Source organism: Siniperca chuatsi, linkage group LG6 (assembly GCF_020085105.1).
Source record: "Siniperca chuatsi isolate FFG_IHB_CAS linkage group LG6, ASM2008510v1, whole genome shotgun sequence".
In the NCBI taxonomy this organism is placed as follows: Eukaryota; Metazoa; Chordata; class Actinopteri; order Centrarchiformes; family Sinipercidae; genus Siniperca; species Siniperca chuatsi.
This window is the reverse complement of record NC_058047.1, coordinates 28,358,263-28,378,815: the sequence shown is the minus strand read 5'-3', so window position 1 is coordinate 28,378,815 and position 20,553 is coordinate 28,358,263. Positions and strand designations below refer to the sequence as shown.

The 20,553-nt window shown below is 39.1% G+C and overlaps 1 protein-coding gene across 1 annotated transcript in view; it reads left to right on the top strand.

Annotated features, from left to right (window-relative positions):
- Window positions 1-9,241: 9,241 nt before the first annotated feature.
- Window positions 9,242-20,553, top strand: part of LOC122877905 (inactive N-acetylated-alpha-linked acidic dipeptidase-like protein 2) — a 586,509-nt gene continuing 575,197 nt past the window's right edge. The window contains exon 1 of the mRNA XM_044200096.1: window positions 9,242-9,535. Within this exon, the coding sequence (XP_044056031.1) occupies window positions 9,383-9,535 (153 nt within the window). The 5' untranslated portion in view covers window positions 9,242-9,382. The remainder of the gene's footprint in view (window positions 9,536-20,553) is intronic.

Sequence of the window (20,553 nt, the reverse complement as noted above, 5' to 3'; positions counted from 1 at the left end):
AGTCACCACATCTGCCAGGCTTTTATAAAGGCTTCCTATGGATGTTGATATAGGTGTAATTTCAGTGGCGGATAATATGTTAATGTCACAACTGGCATGTTGCCTGAAGTGCTCAAATCCTGATGGACAGCCACTTTACAAGGGTGTAAGATACATTTTACAGTCATCTAGTGGTTCTGACACTTCTACCATCCACACACTGTGGTGGGTTCGTTTAGTTACCGAAGAGCTGAGCGAACAATTTATGCCTTCAAGTTGAGGAGTTCATATATCATCAATTTAATACAAATTATGAGTAGGGCATATTGGAAGATTTAGCGCAGATACATGGCACTCAGTGAAAGTTAGTGTCAACTTTTAGATGAGTGAAGTCAATGTTATTATCTGTTCTTATTTTATTGGATACATTTAAAGCTTTTCTCATATTGATTTTGCACTTTGCTTCTGTCTTAACATAAGACAAGACAAGGAGCACTTAACTGACCATCACTTTGAATTTTACAACAGAAATATCTAAAAACACCCCAATAAATTTTCCTACAACCAGTTAATGTTTTTATGAATGTGTTAACAAGTTGATGGCATTTTGTTCTTCTTTACTCTTTAAATTAAACCATTTTAGTGTTTAATGTAACATCAACCCTGTCTGATACAGTATGCCTTACGTGATGCAATAAATTATCTTAAAAAAGACAATATATGAAAAATTGGAAAATGTTTGACTTTGGCACACCCTGTGGTAGTTTCATAAACGACACTGACAGACAGCAGCTCATGACTCTGAGAATGAATGGGCTGAAAGCAACCGATCAATTGCACCAATTCTTACTGGGGCTGTCTCAATTTCTTTTTACAAACAAAAGTGTATGCCATCAGAATAATTTGTACTATTATCACATACAAATGTGTACACATAGTGGCTTCAATTAAATGATATTAAAGTTAGAATCCTTAAAGGCTCTTCACATATAGATGTTTTCAGTTATCCTGCCTAGACTTTTGCTAGGGTTGCAATTAGGCAGAGCTGTGATGGAATTATGAGAGGTCAGCGAACTCAATCTACCAGTAAGAATGAAAATTGTGTCCCGCCTTAAAAGGTGCAACAAGAGAGTAAGTAGATGTCAATGAATCACAGTCTGTACACATCCAGGTCTAATCAGGCAACATAAGTGACACCTGTTGGAGTGTATACTGTATACAGCACATCATCAATCAGAATCAGAATCGGCTTTATTGGCCAAGTAGGTGTACGCAATGAATTTGACCAGTTTTTCATTACTCTCAATGTACTTGCACAGAAATAGATATACAGCTAAAAACAAGGACAACAAAGATGAAAAAAGGTAAACATAAACATTGAACTATTATGTACATACAAGCAGGGTCCAAAATTAACTCTTTGGCTCATCTGCCAATATCAGGTAAACTGAGAACGTTTACCAGCCAAAAATATTTTTTACAAAACTGCATTATGCATTATTTGACTAAAAATAATTACCTCAAGTTTTTAGTATGCAAACTCATCTTTAGCATCACTTTAAAGAGACAATTATGAATAGACAACATCGGATTTACAATTTATATTCTGAACTTTTTCAATAAAAAACTATCAATGAATTACATTGTTGCATTTTAACTCATACTGTTCCTACACCTCATCATCAGACATGTCTTTGTCACCCCTCTTCTCAAAACCCTGCTCAATGTGCTCTACAATTATCTACAATCACTACGTAGTGTGTGACGCAGGAGGTCAAGGAAACTAACATTCTAATCTATTCTAGCTAATCTATTGAAGCCTATGTGAGATGCATGGAGAAGCACACTAAAACTCAACATATCTATGCCATATGACCTTTGATGAAGAAATTCCTCTGCCAAATGAAAGAACACACTTCAGAGAATACATTACTGACTGATTTTTCCAAATTTGTGCATTCGTTTATTTGCTGTTGGTCTCCAATAGTAACCAAAAATGATTATAGCCATACTAAATAAGGCTTGTGACGAGTCACATTAAAATCCTCACCATGGCAAATGAAAAAAAAGTTGCAAGTGAAGTGTCCCTAGAAAATATTAAATTTAGGATTAGGATTAGGATTAGGACCAGACAAATGGAATTACAGCCCAGGTGTTGATTTTATCACGGCAGAGATTGCTTCATTCATAACCTACGATGCATTATTTTCTGATGATCAGGTTCGTTGTTAAGTTTTTCTAAAAGTTTCTGATCGCCATGAAATTTATGTCTTTGTTGTTTTGTAGCTAAGGGTTAGTTTATAGCCTACTAATGCACAATTAGTAATCAGAGGAGGTTTGTAAACGTTTAATTTGAATACGTGATATTTCCAAAACAACCATTATTAGCCCTGTCAATCATCGTAAAGCAGCCTCTGGATTGAAATAAAAGGAAGAGAGAAGGAATGAAGAATAGGCTACAGATTTAGTTAACAATATTTATTATTCCTAAACTCAATATTTATTTAGGGGACACTTCACTTGCAACTATTTTTTATTTGCCATGGTGAGCATTTTAATTTGACTCGCCATGAGCCCTATTTAGTATGCCTATAGTCATCTTTGGATACTATTTGGAGACCAACAGCAAATAAAAAATGCGCAGATTTGGAAAAATCAGTCAGTAATGTATTCTCTGAAGTGTGTTCTTTCTTTTGGCAGAGGAATTTTTTCATCAAAGGTCATACGACATAGATATTGTCATGGTCCGGCTTTGCCTCTTTGCTTCCCTCTCATTCCTCATGTCTCCAGTTGTCCCAGCCCCCCCTTGTGTCTTCTGTCTGACGCCTGGTTGTTCTATCTGTATGTCTGTGTGTGTGTGTGTGTATATACACATGTCTGGGTGTGGCAGGCTGGCTCACTCCTGCACACCTGCAACTCATCCATTCATCAAGCTCCTACTGCCTATGCACCCACCTACCTGGGTTCCATTGTACTTTTTCTAGTAGGAGATGGACGTCATGATAGGCACGGTGGACAGTGAGGGTTACGTTAGTCTCAGCAAGTATACATAAAAAACACAGCAATGTAAACCTGGCCCTACGCTGTGTTTCCGAATTATTCACTGTCCACCTCGCTGGTGACCACAATTTATTTTTCCGCCAAACCCAAAATTTACTCATATTTGGCACTTGCCTGGTGTTAATTTTGGATGCTGCATACAAGTAGGTGAAAAATTAAGTAAATATATATAAAAAATAAATTACAAAAAAAAATGAAATTTGTAAATAATAAGACAATGGTGCAGAGTGCAAAGAGTGCAGGAATAAATATGGAATTATTAATTTAACAGGTTTGTTTATAGACATGGAGTAGGTTGATATGACAAAATATACCATAGATTATATATATATAAAGATGGACGACATGACAGCTCTCCAAAAGTAAAGCCAAAACATCTTGATTGCCACCTGGTGGCTGGCTGCAGTATAGGTCATACACCCCGCCCCCTCCATGTTAGCAGATGGGACAAACTGAAAACTCAAAGTACACATCAAATACATTTTTGTATGTATGTATGTTCAAGTGTTCATTTTTCTGATAAGTTTGATTTTAATCAGTTATTTGATGCTATAAAAAGGGGGTTTCATGTCATGATGGACAGCTGAGGCTGGCTCGCGACTGAGTCAGCTGGGTGTTTGGGTGGAACCTCGATACCGTAGCTCCAACCCCGATCACTACTGCGCAGACTCCTGGCTCCAAATGACGTCACCAGCACAAGATGGCAGCTCCGTATCCGGGATATTTTAGCTTCATTTTTGTACAGTGAGAGGAAGTGGAGACGCATCGTCCATCTTTATAAACAGTCTATGGTATTTACAGTATATAGGTCTTGCTGAAATTGGAAGCATATCTCAACCAACAGCCTTTGGTGCTGGAAACCAGGGCGTTGGCAGGTGACAATTGTAGCCTGGCCCAGGCAGAGGCAACAGTTATAGCATGCCGAGGCAACAGTTGTAGCCTCGTTGAGGCAAAAAGCAAAATTTGCCCAATGTGAGACTTCAGTCCTGGTTTCCAGCACCAAAGGCTGTTGCTCTTCCACTGAGCTATCTATATTGAGAAAATTTCAGGGGTGATATCAATGGAGAGAGTGTGTGTTTTTTTCAGACAGCAACATGCACAAAATTGCTTTGGGTGAGTCTTTTACATCACTGTGGAGGAATTTTGGCCCACTCATCTTTACAGAATTGTTGTAATTCAGCCACATTGTGTTTTCGAGCATGAACTGCCTTTTTAAGGTCATGCCACAGCATCTCAATAGGATTCAGGTCAGGACTTTGACTAGGCCATTCCAAAGTCTTCATTTTGTTCTTCTTCAGCCATTCAGAGGTGGACTTGCTGGTGTGTTTTTGATCATTGTCCTGCTGCAGAACCCAAGCTCGCTTCAGCTTGAGGACACGAACAGATGGCCGGACATTCTCCTTCAGGAGTTTTTGGTAGACAGCAGAATTCATGGTTCCATTTATCACAGCAAAACAGCCCCAGACCATCACACTACCACCACCATATTTTACTGTTGGTATGATGTTCTTTTTCTGAAATGCGGTGTTACTTTAACGCCAGATGTAATGGGACACACACCTTCCAAAAAGTTCAACTTTTGTCTCATCAGTCTACAGAGTATTTTCCCAATAGTCTTGGGGATCATCAAGATGTTTTCTGGCAAAAATGAGACGAGCCTTAATGTTCTTTTTGCTCAGTAGTGGTTTTCGTCTTGGAACTCTGCCATGCAGGCCATTTTTGCCCAGTCTCTTTCTTATGGTGGAGTCATGAACACTGACCTTAACTGAGGCAAGTGAGGCCTGCAGTTCTTTGGATGTTGTTGTTGGGTCTCTGAATAGCTGAAGAAGAGCAAAATGAAGACTTTGGAGTGGCCTAGTGGAGATAAGTTGAGCAAACTGTTTGCAGATGTTTATTCGACATCTGTTGCGTAATAGCTGAACCTTATATGGATTCAGATGTGAATTTGATACAGCATTCTAGTATGGCTGATAGACGAAGAAGAACAACAAAATGAAGACTTTGGAGTGGCCTAGTCAAAGTCCTGACCTGAATCCTATTGAGATGCTGTGGCATGACCTTTAAAAAGGCAGTTCATGCTCAAAAACCCTCCAATGTGGCTGAATTACAACAATTCTGCAAAGATGAGTGGGCCAAAATTCCTCCACAGTGCTGTAAAAGACTCATTGCAAGTTATTGCAAACGCTTGATTGCAGTTGTTGCTGCTAAGGGTGGCCCAACCAGGTCAATCACTTTTTCACACAGGGCCATGCAGGTTTGGATTTTGTTTTCCCTTAATAATAACAACCTTCATTTAAAAACTGCATTGTGTGTTTGTGTCTTTGACTAATATTTAAATTTGTTTGATGATCTGAAACATTCAAGTGTGACAAACATGCAAAAAAAATAAGAAATCAGGAAGAGGGCAAACACTTTTTCCCACCACTGTACCTCAGGAATGGTTGAAAAGAGATACATATCTAATGAACAGACTGTTGGTGGTTGGCAAAAAGACTCTTACCAGAAAAGGGTTATCACAGGAGAGCCCAACATTAAATGCATGGATGGAAATTACAATGGACATTTACAAAATGGAGAAGATAACATCATCTGTCAATCATAAACTGGAACGATTTGCTTCACACTGGGAAAAATGAATCAACTATGTAATGCCCCATAGGCCTGATTTTACTTTCACAAATCAATGATTATGTTGTAAAGAAAAGATCACTTCCCAATTGTACATAGTTTTTTTTTTTTTTGGTTTGTTTTCTCTTTTCTGTGTCCTAAAAAAAGTACTATGTTGTCATCTGTGACAAACGAATATATGATTTATACAAACAGTATCTGAAATACATCTTATGGAAATGTTTGTCTGATGCTGAATGTCAATAAGAAAATAAATGACAAAAGAAAAGAAAAAAGCCATAATCCATGGAGCGTAGAGATAGTATTGCAAAAGTCAATAAGTTAACACAATAACATTTTATTCAGTGTTGTCGATTAGTTCATAATTTACCAGACATACATTTCCTTAATGGATGAAAAGTGGTGGAATCTGACTGTGTATTAGGCTGTAGCCTACATTGCATTTTAAATATATTTGTTCAGCTTTAATCAGGGGGCAAACACTTTTGCACACCACTGTATTTGATAGAGCACACTAGCGATGGAGAAGCAAGGGGGCACTGAAGGCCCACCTACCAATGAAAACAAAACATTTATTGGTAAATTTGTTTTATCAGTAAGAATGGATCAAGAAATCGAGGTGAATTTGTGTTTTTTGTTGTGTTTCTGGTTTTTGCCTGCGCGGTTCAAACGTACCTTGGTCTTTGATCACAGGATTCTCTCTATATCCCCTTACCCAACACAGATAGCTCAGTGTTAGAGCACTGACATTTGGTGCTGGAGACTGGGGTTAAAGTCCCATTTTGGGCAGTTATTTCTTTTTGCCTCAGAGTGGCTACAATGGACCCTTTGGCAAGGCAACAATTGTAGCCTCACCAAAGGGTTCATTGTAGCCTCAATGGGATACAATTGTTGCAATTGTACAATGAACCCCTCGGCAGGCTACAATAGCCTGCCGAGGGGTTCATTGTAGCTTCGGCAGGCGTTTTTTAACGTGTCTGTTGAATGGTATACGACATTTCTGAGATGTTTATGGTCCACTTGGCTTTCCATACAAATATGCCTTGAGTAGCTACTCTGTCAGAAATGCAAAAAAAGAGCAACTCATGTATCCGTTTACAGTGCAGGCAAACAAACTGTGGGTATATTTTTTGGCCACTTTTTTTGGCAAGTGCCAATAATAGCCTTAAAAAGTTGATGAGGCAAATACGTTAGCAAACTATACAATCTCCATTCTCCACCAACTCCTGAGGGAAACATTTTTAGCTGCTACATGCTACACTGTTCTCTAGCTAGTCCCTAACTTTGCCTTTTCGTGCTGGGCAGGTCAGTGTACAGTGGGTTAATTAGAGCTTTTTTGATAAAAACAGCTGCCTTCTGCAGCTGATTAGAACAGCAAGACTGGACTAAACCAGTAAAGTTGCAGACTGGGAAACAAAAACAATGATCTGAAATATTCTACAATGCTAGAGCCGTCACTGAGGTGACCTTAAGAGTGGGGTGATAATTCTCTGTGGGTGCGTCACAACAAAGGACATCTTTCATATTACACATTGTCATTTTATCCATTGTTAATGTAAAAATATTGCCTCTTTAAGGACTTATTGTATATCCATGTTCTAAAACAACTTATACTCATACTGCAATCTATTACTTGTCCTGCTGAAGGAAATTATTATAGGGAGGTTTGGTTTCACAAGAACACTACTGGTGCACTATAACAACTACACTCAAAGTTTCTTTACATAATTCATATATTATGTTAAATTAACTGTTTACAGTTCAGTGAAAGCCTAATATAATTTACTGTATTTAATTTTAAATACAGTATCTTGGAAAGTTGGACTCATGCTGATGACTAATCTAATTACAGCTGTAGAATTATTAAGGAATAAGTTAAATAAGTAAGGATGATGGATTAGTTGCCACTGAAAAACTACCAATTTTTATCCACATCAATTTTTTAATGTAGGACATTTAATGACACTTTGTACAACTTGGCCTCAACTAAACACCTTTACCTACATTGTTATGATGAGCTGTGGCATTGTGGTCCGGAGAGCTAAATATAGCTCATGGCTGCTAGGATGGATTGAAGGCGACGTGATATCTGGGAGGGAAATTACTTGAGCTTAATGAAGTACATAACTCATTGCTCACATGCTGCCCACTATATAGCAGCTCTCTCAATCTGCGAGGACAGCTTAGAGGGCACTACACACACTTGTAGAGGGCAATAGTTCATTTTCCTTGCAAGCTCCTCCACTGAGACCTCTTTCCAGCTTGACCCAGTTGTGGTGGAAAATCATGACTCCATCATTGCTTTTAATGGTTGTTCAATCATTTTAAATAATGTGTTTTGTATTTCCTGTTTGTCAAATGTTAAGGACCTCTTGGTAGGGCTAATGTAACTTTTCGTTGTTAAGCATCCACTTATTTACTGTATATATTATTTAACATATGTTTTGATGTTGTGATGTGGTATACCATAATATACAATTCACCAATGGTGGAAGAAATACTCACTGATCCTTTACTAAGTACCAATATTGTGATGTAAAAATACTCCATTACAAGCAAAATCCCTGCATTTAAAATTCTACTTAAGTAAAAGTTCAGAAGTATTATCAGCTAAATATGTAAAGTATCAAAAGTAAAAGTAATATTTGCCCCTGTGACTGACATAGTATCATGTATTACATTATTCGATTGTTAATACTGATGCATTACTATGTAAGCAGCTTCTTACTGTTGTAGCTGGAGATGGAGATAGTTTTAACTACTAGCTTACAGTAAGGTTAAGTCCAGTGGTTCCCAACCTATGGGTTAGGCCTCCTCCAAAATGTCACAAGATAAATATGAGGTGTCGTAAGATGATTAATGGGGTAGGAAAGAGGGAAAAAAACAAACTTTTGCCAAACAAAACTATATTCAGTTTTTGTACAATTGTGTGATATTTGCTTTTGAAATATTGGAGAGTTTTACATATTTGCCTCAAACAATTACTTAAATGAAACCATTTGAGGAGTTTAGAGGAGGAATCATTCTTTGGTAGAACTCCTTACATATCATTGACATTTTAAACATGACAAAGTTTTTTATAAGGGTTTATACGCCAAAAAAATTATGGGAACCGCTGGTTAGCTTAGAAATGTAACTAGCAACTATAGGAGTAAAAAGAAGAAAATTTCCCCCTGAAATGTAATCGGGTAGAAGTACAAAGTAGCATAAAATGGAAGTACTTAACCAAAGGTACCTCAAAATTGTACCAAGTACAATATTTGAGTAAAGTGGGTTACTTTCCATAACTGCAATTCAGTGCTTTACAGCCTCAGACAATCCTCCTTTTCCTATTTTTGGACAGGTATTGTGAATCATTTTCCAACCTTCCCAAGGCTCTAGATGCTCCAAAATCCTTTTGACAAAGGCATTTGTAGCATCAAAGGCATCTCTGACAAAATAAACCCACAAAGAATGTTTTATCGGAGCACCAAAGAGGGTTAGTGTAGTTTTTCATAGGGTTAACCATTTCCAAATGGTTGGGGTAGTAGATTGGAAGTGAAGGGCGTGCTCCTGGGCGAGAGAGGGGAGAGTGGATGAGAGAGCGGCCCTAATGCGGCATCTCATTACAACCTCTGTCAGGATCCCTCTATTCTACCATCAGCTTCCCTTAACTTGGTAAGAGCCCAACTGTCGTTTCGAGTGAGTGTGCCGCCAAGGAGGCATTTACAAATAAATGAAAAATGTCACATTTGATTTCACTCCTCTCGGACTGCAGCGCCTCAGCTTTGTCACAAACTGTCTTTGTTGTTCTGGTCTCTCGCAGGTCCCGCTCCCGGTCGCCGTGGATAGGTTCTGGCAGGTTCAGGCCCTCTGCGTCTCTCCCAGGGTAAGCCCGCAGACAATGACCTTCCCTTAATGTTGTTGAAACACTGATTCCTCCTTTTTTTCTCCCCTGTTCTGCTTCTCTCATCCTTGTCCTTGAATGGCATGCAAGCACGCAGGAAGTTGGAGCTGGTTTGCGATGACGGGGAAATAAAGAGCTTGTAAAATGGCGTGGCATGTCGTTTAGAGAGAGTCAGCATGGTATCGTCTTTAACCCTTGGCTTTGTGGTTCGCCTGGGATGCCCTCGCTATTGCTGCCGCCGCCACAAAGGCAGGGAATTAAAGACATACTACACCTTTTTGATTTCGTATGTTTGCTGAGATTCTTTTATTCTGTAATTTTGGGAAGAAATGTCGCTTTGCTTTTTATTGTTTCGGGACTGAAATCTTTGGATATTTCTGTATTTTCTTTGTGGCACTGTATGAACGCTTTTTTGTAAATATTCTACGATGTTATTCCTACGCAGGAGAATTTCTATTATTATACGTCTGTACTGGCAGTAATATGGTTTACCGTTATTATCATTGTGAAAGAATTAATGAAATTAAAGCTTTATGGTTTAATTTCGATCCATGAAATGCTGAAATGCTTCGCTAAATACTACGAAAAATGGCAAAATACTCCGTTAAAATTTTTGTATCAATAGATTCATCGGATAAATATTATAGAATTTCAAATTTGTACACAGTGCACAATGTTTGATTTCTATAGGTCTTTCAAACTGCAAAAAAATATGTCAGTTTCTTTTCATCACAGTCAGTTATTTTACTGTGTAATCCATTGCTGTGAATTGTGAAGCCATTTTAGATTGCGCCTCAAAGTATTCTCCCGTTTTATCGGTTTATACCCACTAAACAGTTTTCTAATCGCTTTAAGGCATATTTAATCTCATGGACTGAATTCCAGTGCTGTTACAAGGATTTCACTTCAGCTCCATGACACTAACAGTAATATAATTTTAGAAAATGTCTGTGCTTCACTAAATATTCAAACCTATATACGTATATACCCCATAATACCTACTACAGCCTTCAGTTTCTACCATAACAACACATCCTCAGCATGCTGTTACTAAATGCACCCTCACCACATCGACATCAAACGCTGGCACTTATTTAAAGCTCTATTGTCGGATATATGGCAGTCTATATGTTATTCTGTGATGTTTTAATGGCATATTACAACGATCCATCAGCTTGCAGAGTGCCCACCCTACTGAAGCAGCCAAATGCTGAAAACCACGAGAAACGTCTTTTTCATTATGGATTACCTTCCATCAGCCTGCTAATGCAGTCGCTTCAAAGAAAAGACCTGCACACTACAACCCCTTCAGATTTGTCATCCTGCCCTGACATATTCATATCCTGAACACTTGTCTAAACACTTGAAAGTATGTAAATATGTATGCTTTCATAAGTTGTTACAAGACTCTGTGCTTTTACCCACTTCTAACAATTCTCACACCTCTTTGAACAATTATTGGAAACAAGTGTGTTGTAGAGAAAACACTTTCACTCACCTGCTGCTGCCCTTAACCATCTCAGCACATCAACTGGTGTATGCTCCATAAGGGCACTCAGTGAGGTACCATTTGTAGCTTGTAGCATTTTTTATGGAGTACAAATGCCCCATGCAGGCTTTTTGGAATGGGCTGTTAAGCCTCTTTAGTAACACTTTAAAGAGTGTGTGTAGTGGGTGGGATGTTGTAAGGAGGGGGAGACGGACGGCCTGTTAGAAGATCCTGAAGGCAGTACGTCTCTGCAGTTTAAAAGCTGTTAATGATGCATGTCGCTCACCAAGGAATCAGTGGACCGCAGCCAGCAGGTTTCTTAGACTAAGCATGTGTGTATGCGTGGGACACCTGTTGTGTGCTCTTTAGCCGACCTTCCATTAGGCAATGAGGATGAATAACAAGAAGTAAAGTCTTGTGTTGAATAGAATCGGCACCAGTGTCTGTCGCTGCTGCATTTTTGAAAGAGCAAAGCTGAAGAGCTGTTGATGGGTAAGGTTGTTGGAGGTTATTCACAAATTAGTAGCACGTTAGTTGGATGCTTTTGGTTTGATGTGGTGTTTTTGGCTTTGAATTTCTGTTGTCTCAAAGGCAAAGTGCAAATGTAGGTGCTGTCAGCCTGACTTAATGGTTCTAACCTATTAGAGAAATACAGCAACAGCCTGGGAGGGGTGTTCCACACTCTGGGTTACACTCATTCATTTACACCCTGAGCTTCCCACACAAACCCAGTCTTTCACTGGAGCCTGTTGAATAGCTCAGAGCAGTGAGGGGTTAAAGCCAGTCTGAGTTGGTGTTATGGCCTGGGGTTATATAGGCTTTTGGTCAATGTTCAGAGATGAAGCTTGAAAACATGCAGGGACAAGGCACTGAGGTTTCATTGCAATAACACACATTCATAACCCCCTGTAGCTAATTGTTTTCCAGAGTAAGAAAACTATTAACCTTGAAATGCAGAATTTTGAAAGCATGACCTTATAATAGAGCTCAGTGGGAATGTGGTTTGAACCCATGGCCTCTAGCAGTGCAGGTATCTGTGCTATTAGAGCTCAAATCATGAAAAACATGGTGGGTTAGAGGTTAGAGGGGTACAGTAGATAAAAAGATACCTGGCGGCACGAAATGAGGTCTCAGAGTCCCATCCCCTGATTGCCTGATTGCCTGATTATTGATACAATTTATGTAACCTTTTTCCATGTATAGCCCATTTGTCAGGATTGATTCCATCAATGCCTGTGCTGTACCAGATTTCAGTAGTTAGTTAGTAGAAGACCTCACATGCTAATGCAAAAAGGAAGACATGTTTAGGGGGCCAGGTGATTCAAAAATGGATTGAAATGCATCTTCGTGAGGTGCATAAGCAAGAATGCTGTCCGGAGTTGTCATAGGGACTATTTCAGCAGAAAGCAGTTTCACTAAAAACTGTTCACAGTGAGTAACGGACATTGTTTGTGGAAAGACATGTTAGTGTTGAATTTTTAAAACACACTTTCTTGGTGTTTCCGAAGCTTTCAACCAGGCCACCATATACCATGAAAGCCCACCATAAATTATAGAAGACCACCCATTATCAAGTACATAGATTTTGGAATGGATGTGGTATAGACCATGGATGTTAGAGTGAAAGTGAATTGTCCAAACCAATATTTTTAACAATAGCATGTAGCATCTTGTCATTTTTACTACTTAAAGTGTTACTGGTAAGGTCCAAGCAGAGTTGCCAGGTCTGTGCATTTCCTGTAAAAAGTGAAAAAGTGGATTATTTTAATGAAGATTGAGATATGGGGGATACATAACTACACTGTTGGCTAGCTGCAGCACTGACAGCTCTATTAGGAGAATAAATAGTGGCAAATTTGAAACAGTTGGTATTTATTGTTTAAACATTTCAAACATTACAGAATACTACAGATACTGGTCGGCTAGCCCCACGCCGGTGTACCTTCTGCGGGTACGGGTCAGTGTGCTGCAGGCAAGCCGCATGATGACTTGGAAAACAGGAACCACACAACTTTCTTTTTTGGCGGGAGAACCTTTAGTGGCTGCTGGCGTTGTGCTTAGTGACCAAACTGAAAAGTTTAAAATACGATAAAACACAAATTGAGATGTTAAGTAAAATCTATGAAATTATTAATAGAATAGAAACACAGTGGTCCTCCATTAGACTATAACGGTGTCTCTAAAAGAGTTAAAACAACTCAAGTGAGCTGATTTAAATGATCACAATTACAATTATCATCTAATATGCAACTTGTGTAGCCCTAATGTTTAGTAAACTAATGCCATCACTCCTCCCTCCACTTGCTCACGTATGGCTCAGGAGTAGAGTTATTATTGTATGGGTCATTATGACATTAACATTATATGTTAAATTACCCACAGCATGGAAAGTTATATAAGCAAATACATATGGCATAAAGCAACTGTTTTGCAGAATTCAGCCATTTTGTGTTTGTGTAGCTGTGTATGGCCATGTGAGTTAAAAGCCACACAGTACGTCACTGTCGGCATTGTCATCTTTAGCGATGATGAAGGCAGATTTGGTAGACGACATGTGATGAATATCACCAAGCACAAGTACAACATGCTCGGTGTCCTTAATGTTGACACAGACCTTGGTCGGTTGTGGAGAGCCTGAAAGTGTGTGTGTGTGTGTGTGTGTGTGTGTTTGGCATATGAATGATGAGTTCTATTCACTCAAGGTGACTTTTGAGGAGTCATTCATTTCTCCAGTCATTGTCTCCCATTACTTGCTCCAATGCACCACTTACGCTACACACACACACACACACACACGTACACACATATACAAGCAATCATGGCCTGTTATTTGACTTTAAAGTATACTTATAACCTATATTGTGGACAGAATACATAAAAGATTACGATTTGAAAAGGTTTTTAGACTGAAAATGATGCACCACCTGATAAATGATCACTTTTTTCATGTTATCACTAAACTTTTCATATTTTCTGTATTTATTTTTTTATATGTACACTGATCAGTAATTTGAGCATATAAAAAAAATAGAAGAAACAGCTGAATTTTAGAAATGTTTGATGTTTCTTAAGCTGATTGAGACAGAATGCTAGCAACTACAAATGAGCTGCAAAAGAGAAATTTCCATTTATATTCAGCATCTGGATTGATCTAATTATATGCTTGTTTTACAAAGTGCTACATGATCTCATGTGTGCTCCCAGAGGGCATGTTATGACTGACCCTACCCTGCACTCTGCTCTACTTTATGCTTCCTATCACTACAGCTGCCAACTTCGATTACTGATGTGCTTCAAAGACTGCCACCATGTCTACATAACTGATTCCTTGTCAAATTGATGGTGGTCTGTGCTGCAGAGTCAAGAGTATAAATACTTTTTCTCTAATATTTGCAGTGATATTAGCTTGTTTTGTAGTCTGAATTGGTTCAACGGCTGGATAATGTAGGGGACAAAGTAGGGGTTAAGAACACCACTTGGCAACTCGGTGAACTCGGAGTTCAAGTCTCAGTCAGAGCACCTCCACAGATAAATGAGGTGGTGAATAAGTGAAGCACAGTGATGAGTGGGATAGGTTCAGTGGAAGTGAAGTTGATAAATGGGCTGGATGCATGGTTAGGTCAGGAACAATTCAATTCAATTTTATTTATATAGCACCAATTCATAAGAGAAGTTATCTCATTGCACTTTTCCTATAGAGCAGGTCTAGACCGTACTCTTTATATTATTATTTACAGAGACCCAACAAATTCCACCATGAGCAAGCATTTGGCGACAGTGGCAAGAAAAAACTTCCTTTAAGAGGCAGAAACCTTGGACAGAATCAGACTCAATGGTGGGCGGCCATCCTGCCGCTGCCGTGTTAGGTTTTGAGAGAGAGAAAGAGGTTTTGGGAAGGGGGGTGGGGGTGGGAGAGAAGGTGGCACAATGCTAATACCACCTAGAATTTTTAAAATAGTAAAAATGTAATTGTAGTGTTAATATTAATAAATTAATAATAATAGGAATGAAAGCTATAGGAAAAATAATGTCAGTATTAGTAACCAATAATTAGTAGCCAATAACAACAACTGTAGTAGCAGTTGTTGAGCACGAAGACAGGGGCAGCAAGTGGCCCACAACCACAGATCCACTCTCTTCAGTGATGGTGCCTGACCATTAAGAGCTTTGTTGGTGAGGAGAAGGATTTTAAATTCTATTCTGGATTTTACAGGGAGCCAGTGCAGAGAAGCTAATATTGGAGAAATATGATCTCTTTTCCTAGTTCTTGTCAGTACATGTGACGCAGCATTCTGGGTCAACTGGAGAGTCTTAAGGGACTTATTTGGACAGCCTGATAATTAGGAATTGCAATAGACCAACCTAGAAGTAACAAATGCATGCACTAGTTTTTCGGCATCATTTTGAGACAGGATGAGCCTGATTTTAGTGATGGTAAATCAGATTGGTGGTTAAACAGATGGCTATTGAGCGGGTCGATAGAGTAGGGGTTAAGGACACTGCTTGGCAACTCGGGTCTGTGCTCACTCGAACCCTGGTCACTGAGTAGCATAGGTTCAGTAGAAGTAAATAATGGGCTGCATGGATGGTTAGAGGCAAATGTTAGGTGAACCAGTTGATTAGTTACTCCAGCTGATTAGAAGAAATTGGTATTTCATCAAGGCAAGGCAAGTTTATTTGTATAGCACATTTCAATAACATGGCAAGTGCTTTACATAAAACATAAATCATCTTTATGGTTAGGTTTATCAGCTGATAAGTTGGTGAGGTTAGGTGAAGGAGCTGGTTAGAGTAGTTGTTAGACGTTGATAAGAGATTTTGATGGGTGGTTAGGTAGGTGAGCCAGTTGATAAGTTGATTCACAGCGGCTGGATGCTCCAGATGGAGCCCCTCCTCAGATAAATGAAGTTGTGAATAAACTGATGCACTGTCCTGAGTGGGATAGGTTCAGTGGAAGTGAAGTTGGGCTGGCTTGGTTAGTGATGTAACCAATGTTCAACAAATGCTTTAATAGTGCATATCCAACAAAGGGGTGATTCACGTTTCTGCTATCTGAGCTTCATGAGCTGCACTAATAATATCTTCAATGACAACATGCAAACACTGAAAGGCAGTTACTGTAATTGGCTGAATGACCATTCAAATATGATTTGAATGTGAATGGCAGTTTGATTCATTGTAATTCTGAATGAATCACTCACTTTCATACATTCTCAACCTCTTACATAAGCTGCCATTTCCCTTTGACCACAGATCCCAATTTAGGCCTCTAATTTGTATATCTGTTTAACTTAGCATTTTAAAGTAAGAAAATTGACACAGATACTAATACAAATACAGCCTGACCTGTGACCCAGATGTCACCAGATCAATCAAAATGTCAGCGATGATTTGTTTTGTCTCTTTCTCCTGGCATCCTTCACTGCGGCAGACCGCTGTGGCTGTGGCTGCAGCTGCAGACGGTTGTCTGCTACCACTGCCGTGTAATCTGCTCGGAGCAGAAACACGCAGCAGAACCAAAGTCTTTGATCTTACTGCAGCAACACGAGAGCCTGCTAGATCTCTGCAACAAAGTTTAGCACAAACGGCTGCTACACACAAAGCCTGCCAGCTAACTTCACATGCTAACAGGAGCATGAAGCAAGTTAGCGCAGAGCGACCGGCGTCCTCCGATCTCTATAAGCGGACACTGCACAGCAAAAGACACTTCCACAACCGCCAGCTAACAGCAGCACCAAAGCCATCTCTCTTTCCCTCTCACGGACGGGTAACGTAACAACTGGGCACAGCATAGAGTAACAGTGTACTTGGCTAAGCACAGGACTTTTTAGTTAATAATGTACATGTACTGATGTGTTTTGCTGAGGTTTTGTTGTGACGTCTTTATCTGTTAGGTTAATTTGGTAGCCACTCCTTTTAACTTGGCTTATCCTAAACAGACCACACACATTCACCTCTAATTTGACTTAAACACAACCACACACACGGCGGAGAGTAACTTTAAAGTTCCCGCTTCACATGTTTCTTTGTTTCTGACTACGTGGGTTCATGCTTGTGCACGTGAGACTTACAGAGGCAGAACGAAGACACACATTCCTTTTGGGGTGCACCCAGACCTGCACACACACGCACACACACACACACACTCTTTGTTCTGTAGTTTAGTGTTCAGAGTTAGATTTCACATTGTGTGTTTTTGCTTTGTTTATCTTTTAAATAAATGTGTGTGTATAATTATGCTGGCTTCTTTAATGTTGCTATGTTGAAATCAAAATCCTTCAATTGGTAATTCTGGTTATAGTTATTAATTTAATTATTAATCCAAATTGATAGTTTGTATGTATTTTATGAGACTTAATAAATTACTTGCACCTACACAGTTTGGTACCCCTTTAACCATTGTGAATCAAATCTACAAAATATAGAGAAAATGAAAAAAGCAAAGCTGTTTTGAAAGCAAGAAGTAACATCACTGCAGAAAAACATTTAAACCAGAATAAAAAGGTAATATATTTTAAGAGCCCCTTTAAACATTCTGACTTATTTGGTTGATCTAATGCTTTGAGGAGTTCTAACCCACAGTCTGGCTGCAGCCACAGCAAAAACCCTGTCACCTATCAAGCTTAACCTGGGCCTTTAAAACCCCCAGAGTCTCCTGATTAATGGACCTGAAGAACCTAATAGTTCTGCACAGAGACAGATTTACTACAAACCCAAGTGGTGGTTTTTGCACCTGGATGTGAGATGATATTTTCTTTGCTTGAGGCAACCGTTTCACTGTGTTGCACAGCACTACTTTGACACAAAGGGGCACGTAGATTGTTTTTGGTGTCAGCCTGAAGCTGCAGCTTCCATCTCTACAATCAGCAGACTTATCAAATGTATAGTCGCCACAGTGTAGTTCATAACAAAAGCTCAGAAATATATGAAAGCTGTCGGCATTGCTGTTGAATCTTTCTGAGAAGCAGGTAATGGATACAGAATGTGTATCACTCATATTCATTCATGTATTATTGCTGTGATCTGCAATAATTTGAACATTGCCCTGTATTTTATAATCCCATAAAATATGTCTACTGTGTGGATTTTAAAGTAAACATTACTGCTCAATTGCAAACTTTATTTCTGAGAAGCTTAAGAAAATGAATATTAAATCTGATGTCACCGAAATCCAAAGCCTAACCTGCTGTAGTGTTTTCCTCTTCCTCTGTATGCACACCTAAGGATGGCATTGTTAGTTGGCTGATCTGTCCATCCAACACTTCCAGAGCTGATGATATTTCAACAACTATTGGCCAGACTGGCACTGAGAATGTTGGTATGGATATTCATAGTCTCCAGATGAGTCCCATTCCTTTACTGTGTATTTGATGTGTGTTTTGCTTGTTTTTCTCATACATTTTTTCATTTAGAATAAAGTAACTGACAGAGAATGAAGCAAGAAAGATGTGTTATCTTCACACTTTCAACCAAGTTACCGTCTTTCCATTAGAGTTGCTCTCACCAGTTTTGCAGTCTTTGAGCAACCCAAATGCTGCACTCTACAGTGGTTTAAAAGGCAAGTTTAGCACATTTCAACAACAAGGCAATTCAAAGTGCTTTACATAAACATAAAATCAACATAGGGCAATATAATAAGACATTTAAATACAATTAAAAACAGTTAAACAGAAACTAAAAAGATAAAACAGGAGAGTAAAAGTTACAGTGCAGTGTAAGAAATTAATCATTATTCGATTTAAGAAAAGGCAGTGGCAAACAGAAAAGTCTTCAGCATTTATTTAAAAGAACCAAGAGTTGCAGCAGTCCTGCAGTTTTCTGGGAGTTTGTTTCAGATATATGGTGCATAAAAACTGAACGCAGCTTCTCCCTGTTTAGTTTTGACTCTGGGGACAGAAAGCAGACCTGTCCCATACTGAGAGGTCTGGATGGTTCATAATAGCAGATCAGAAATGTATTTTGGCCCTAAACCATTTTTACTTTATAAACCAACAGTGGTATTTTGAAATCAATTATTTGACAGGAAGCCAGTGTAAAGACCTCAGAATCCACTGAGCTCCACTTTCTTGGTTTTAGTGAACAACGCTCTATCTAGGGTTCGGCCCAGGATCGATAATGGCTGATAGCCATCGACTACTGAGCTCTCTACCATCGTAACATTGTGATTTAACCCCCCCCCCTTCGTAAAAAGTAAATAAGAGTAGTTTATCACTATGACTTAGTATGACTTAATATGACTAATAATATGATCTGCTTAATGAGGTAACTTAAACACAGTGTTAACCATTCCTGCTGCAACTTTCAGACCGTGGTTAGGAAACACAAGGAAGACTTTGTTTTCCTCCGGGGCTGAAGCTGATGCTAACCTCTTCTAACAAATAGGGAGGAAAAGTAAAGAAAGACCAGGTGAGCAGGTGAGGATGGGTTGAGAATGGGCTCAAATGCGCGCCCTCCCCTCCAACAACAATGTCATCGTCCATCCCGATGTTTCACTTTGGACATCGTCAAATGCCAATTTGGTAGACATCGCCAAAACTGTAGTCTGATTGATTTTATAGAGAGACCTGTAAAGACACCATCACAGTAATCGAGTCAAGTCGAGATAAATGCATGGACAAGTTTTTCCAAATCTTGATGAGACAAAAGTCCTTTAATTCTGGATTTATTCTTAAGGTGATAGTAGGCTGACTTTGTACTTGTTTTAATGTGGCTGTTGAAATTCAGGTCTGAGTTCATGACTACACCAAGATTTCTGGCTTGGTTTGTGGTTTTTAACATTACTGATTAAAAACAGTGGGTTTGAAATAGGCCTGTAGTTGTTTATTAGTGACAAGTCTAGATTGTTCTTTTTTAAGAGTGGCTTGATGACGGCAGTTTTCAGGGCCTGTGGGAAGACACCTAGGTGAAGAGACATGTTGACAATTTGTGAAAGACCTGAGGCCATGCAATTGGAGGAAAGGAGGATTTCAGATGTTGTATAATGTCCTCCAAGTTTTATGATTGTGTCATGCTATTTGAATTGATTTTAAGTGGACAACACATATCCTGTACATGATTTGGAGGCACTGACTGCCTGTCTAAAATTTTGTCAGTGAAGAAGAAGGCAAATTCATTGCAGGCCCTAAGTAGATAGAAGTTCAGAGGCTACTGACACAGGAGGGTTTGTTAGAGGGTAGTTAGGGTTTGTTTTGGTGATGACGTCAGAGAAGAAGGACCGCCTTGCATTTTTCAGTTCTAAATTATAAAAGTGAAGTCTCTCTTTATAGATGTCAAAAAGAACCTGGAGATTAGTTTTTTTTCCACCTTCGTTCAGCTTTTCGACACTCTTTTTTTCTATTCTTACCAGCATGGCATTTCTTCATGGAGCAGCCCTCACTATAGTGGGTGCAATGGCATCAATAACATTTGTAATTTTTGAAGTGAAATTATCTACAAACTTATTGACAGAGACTCAAAAGAGGGTGGGTGTGGAAGAGAAAGCCTGAATAGATATTTCACTGGTATTTTCAGT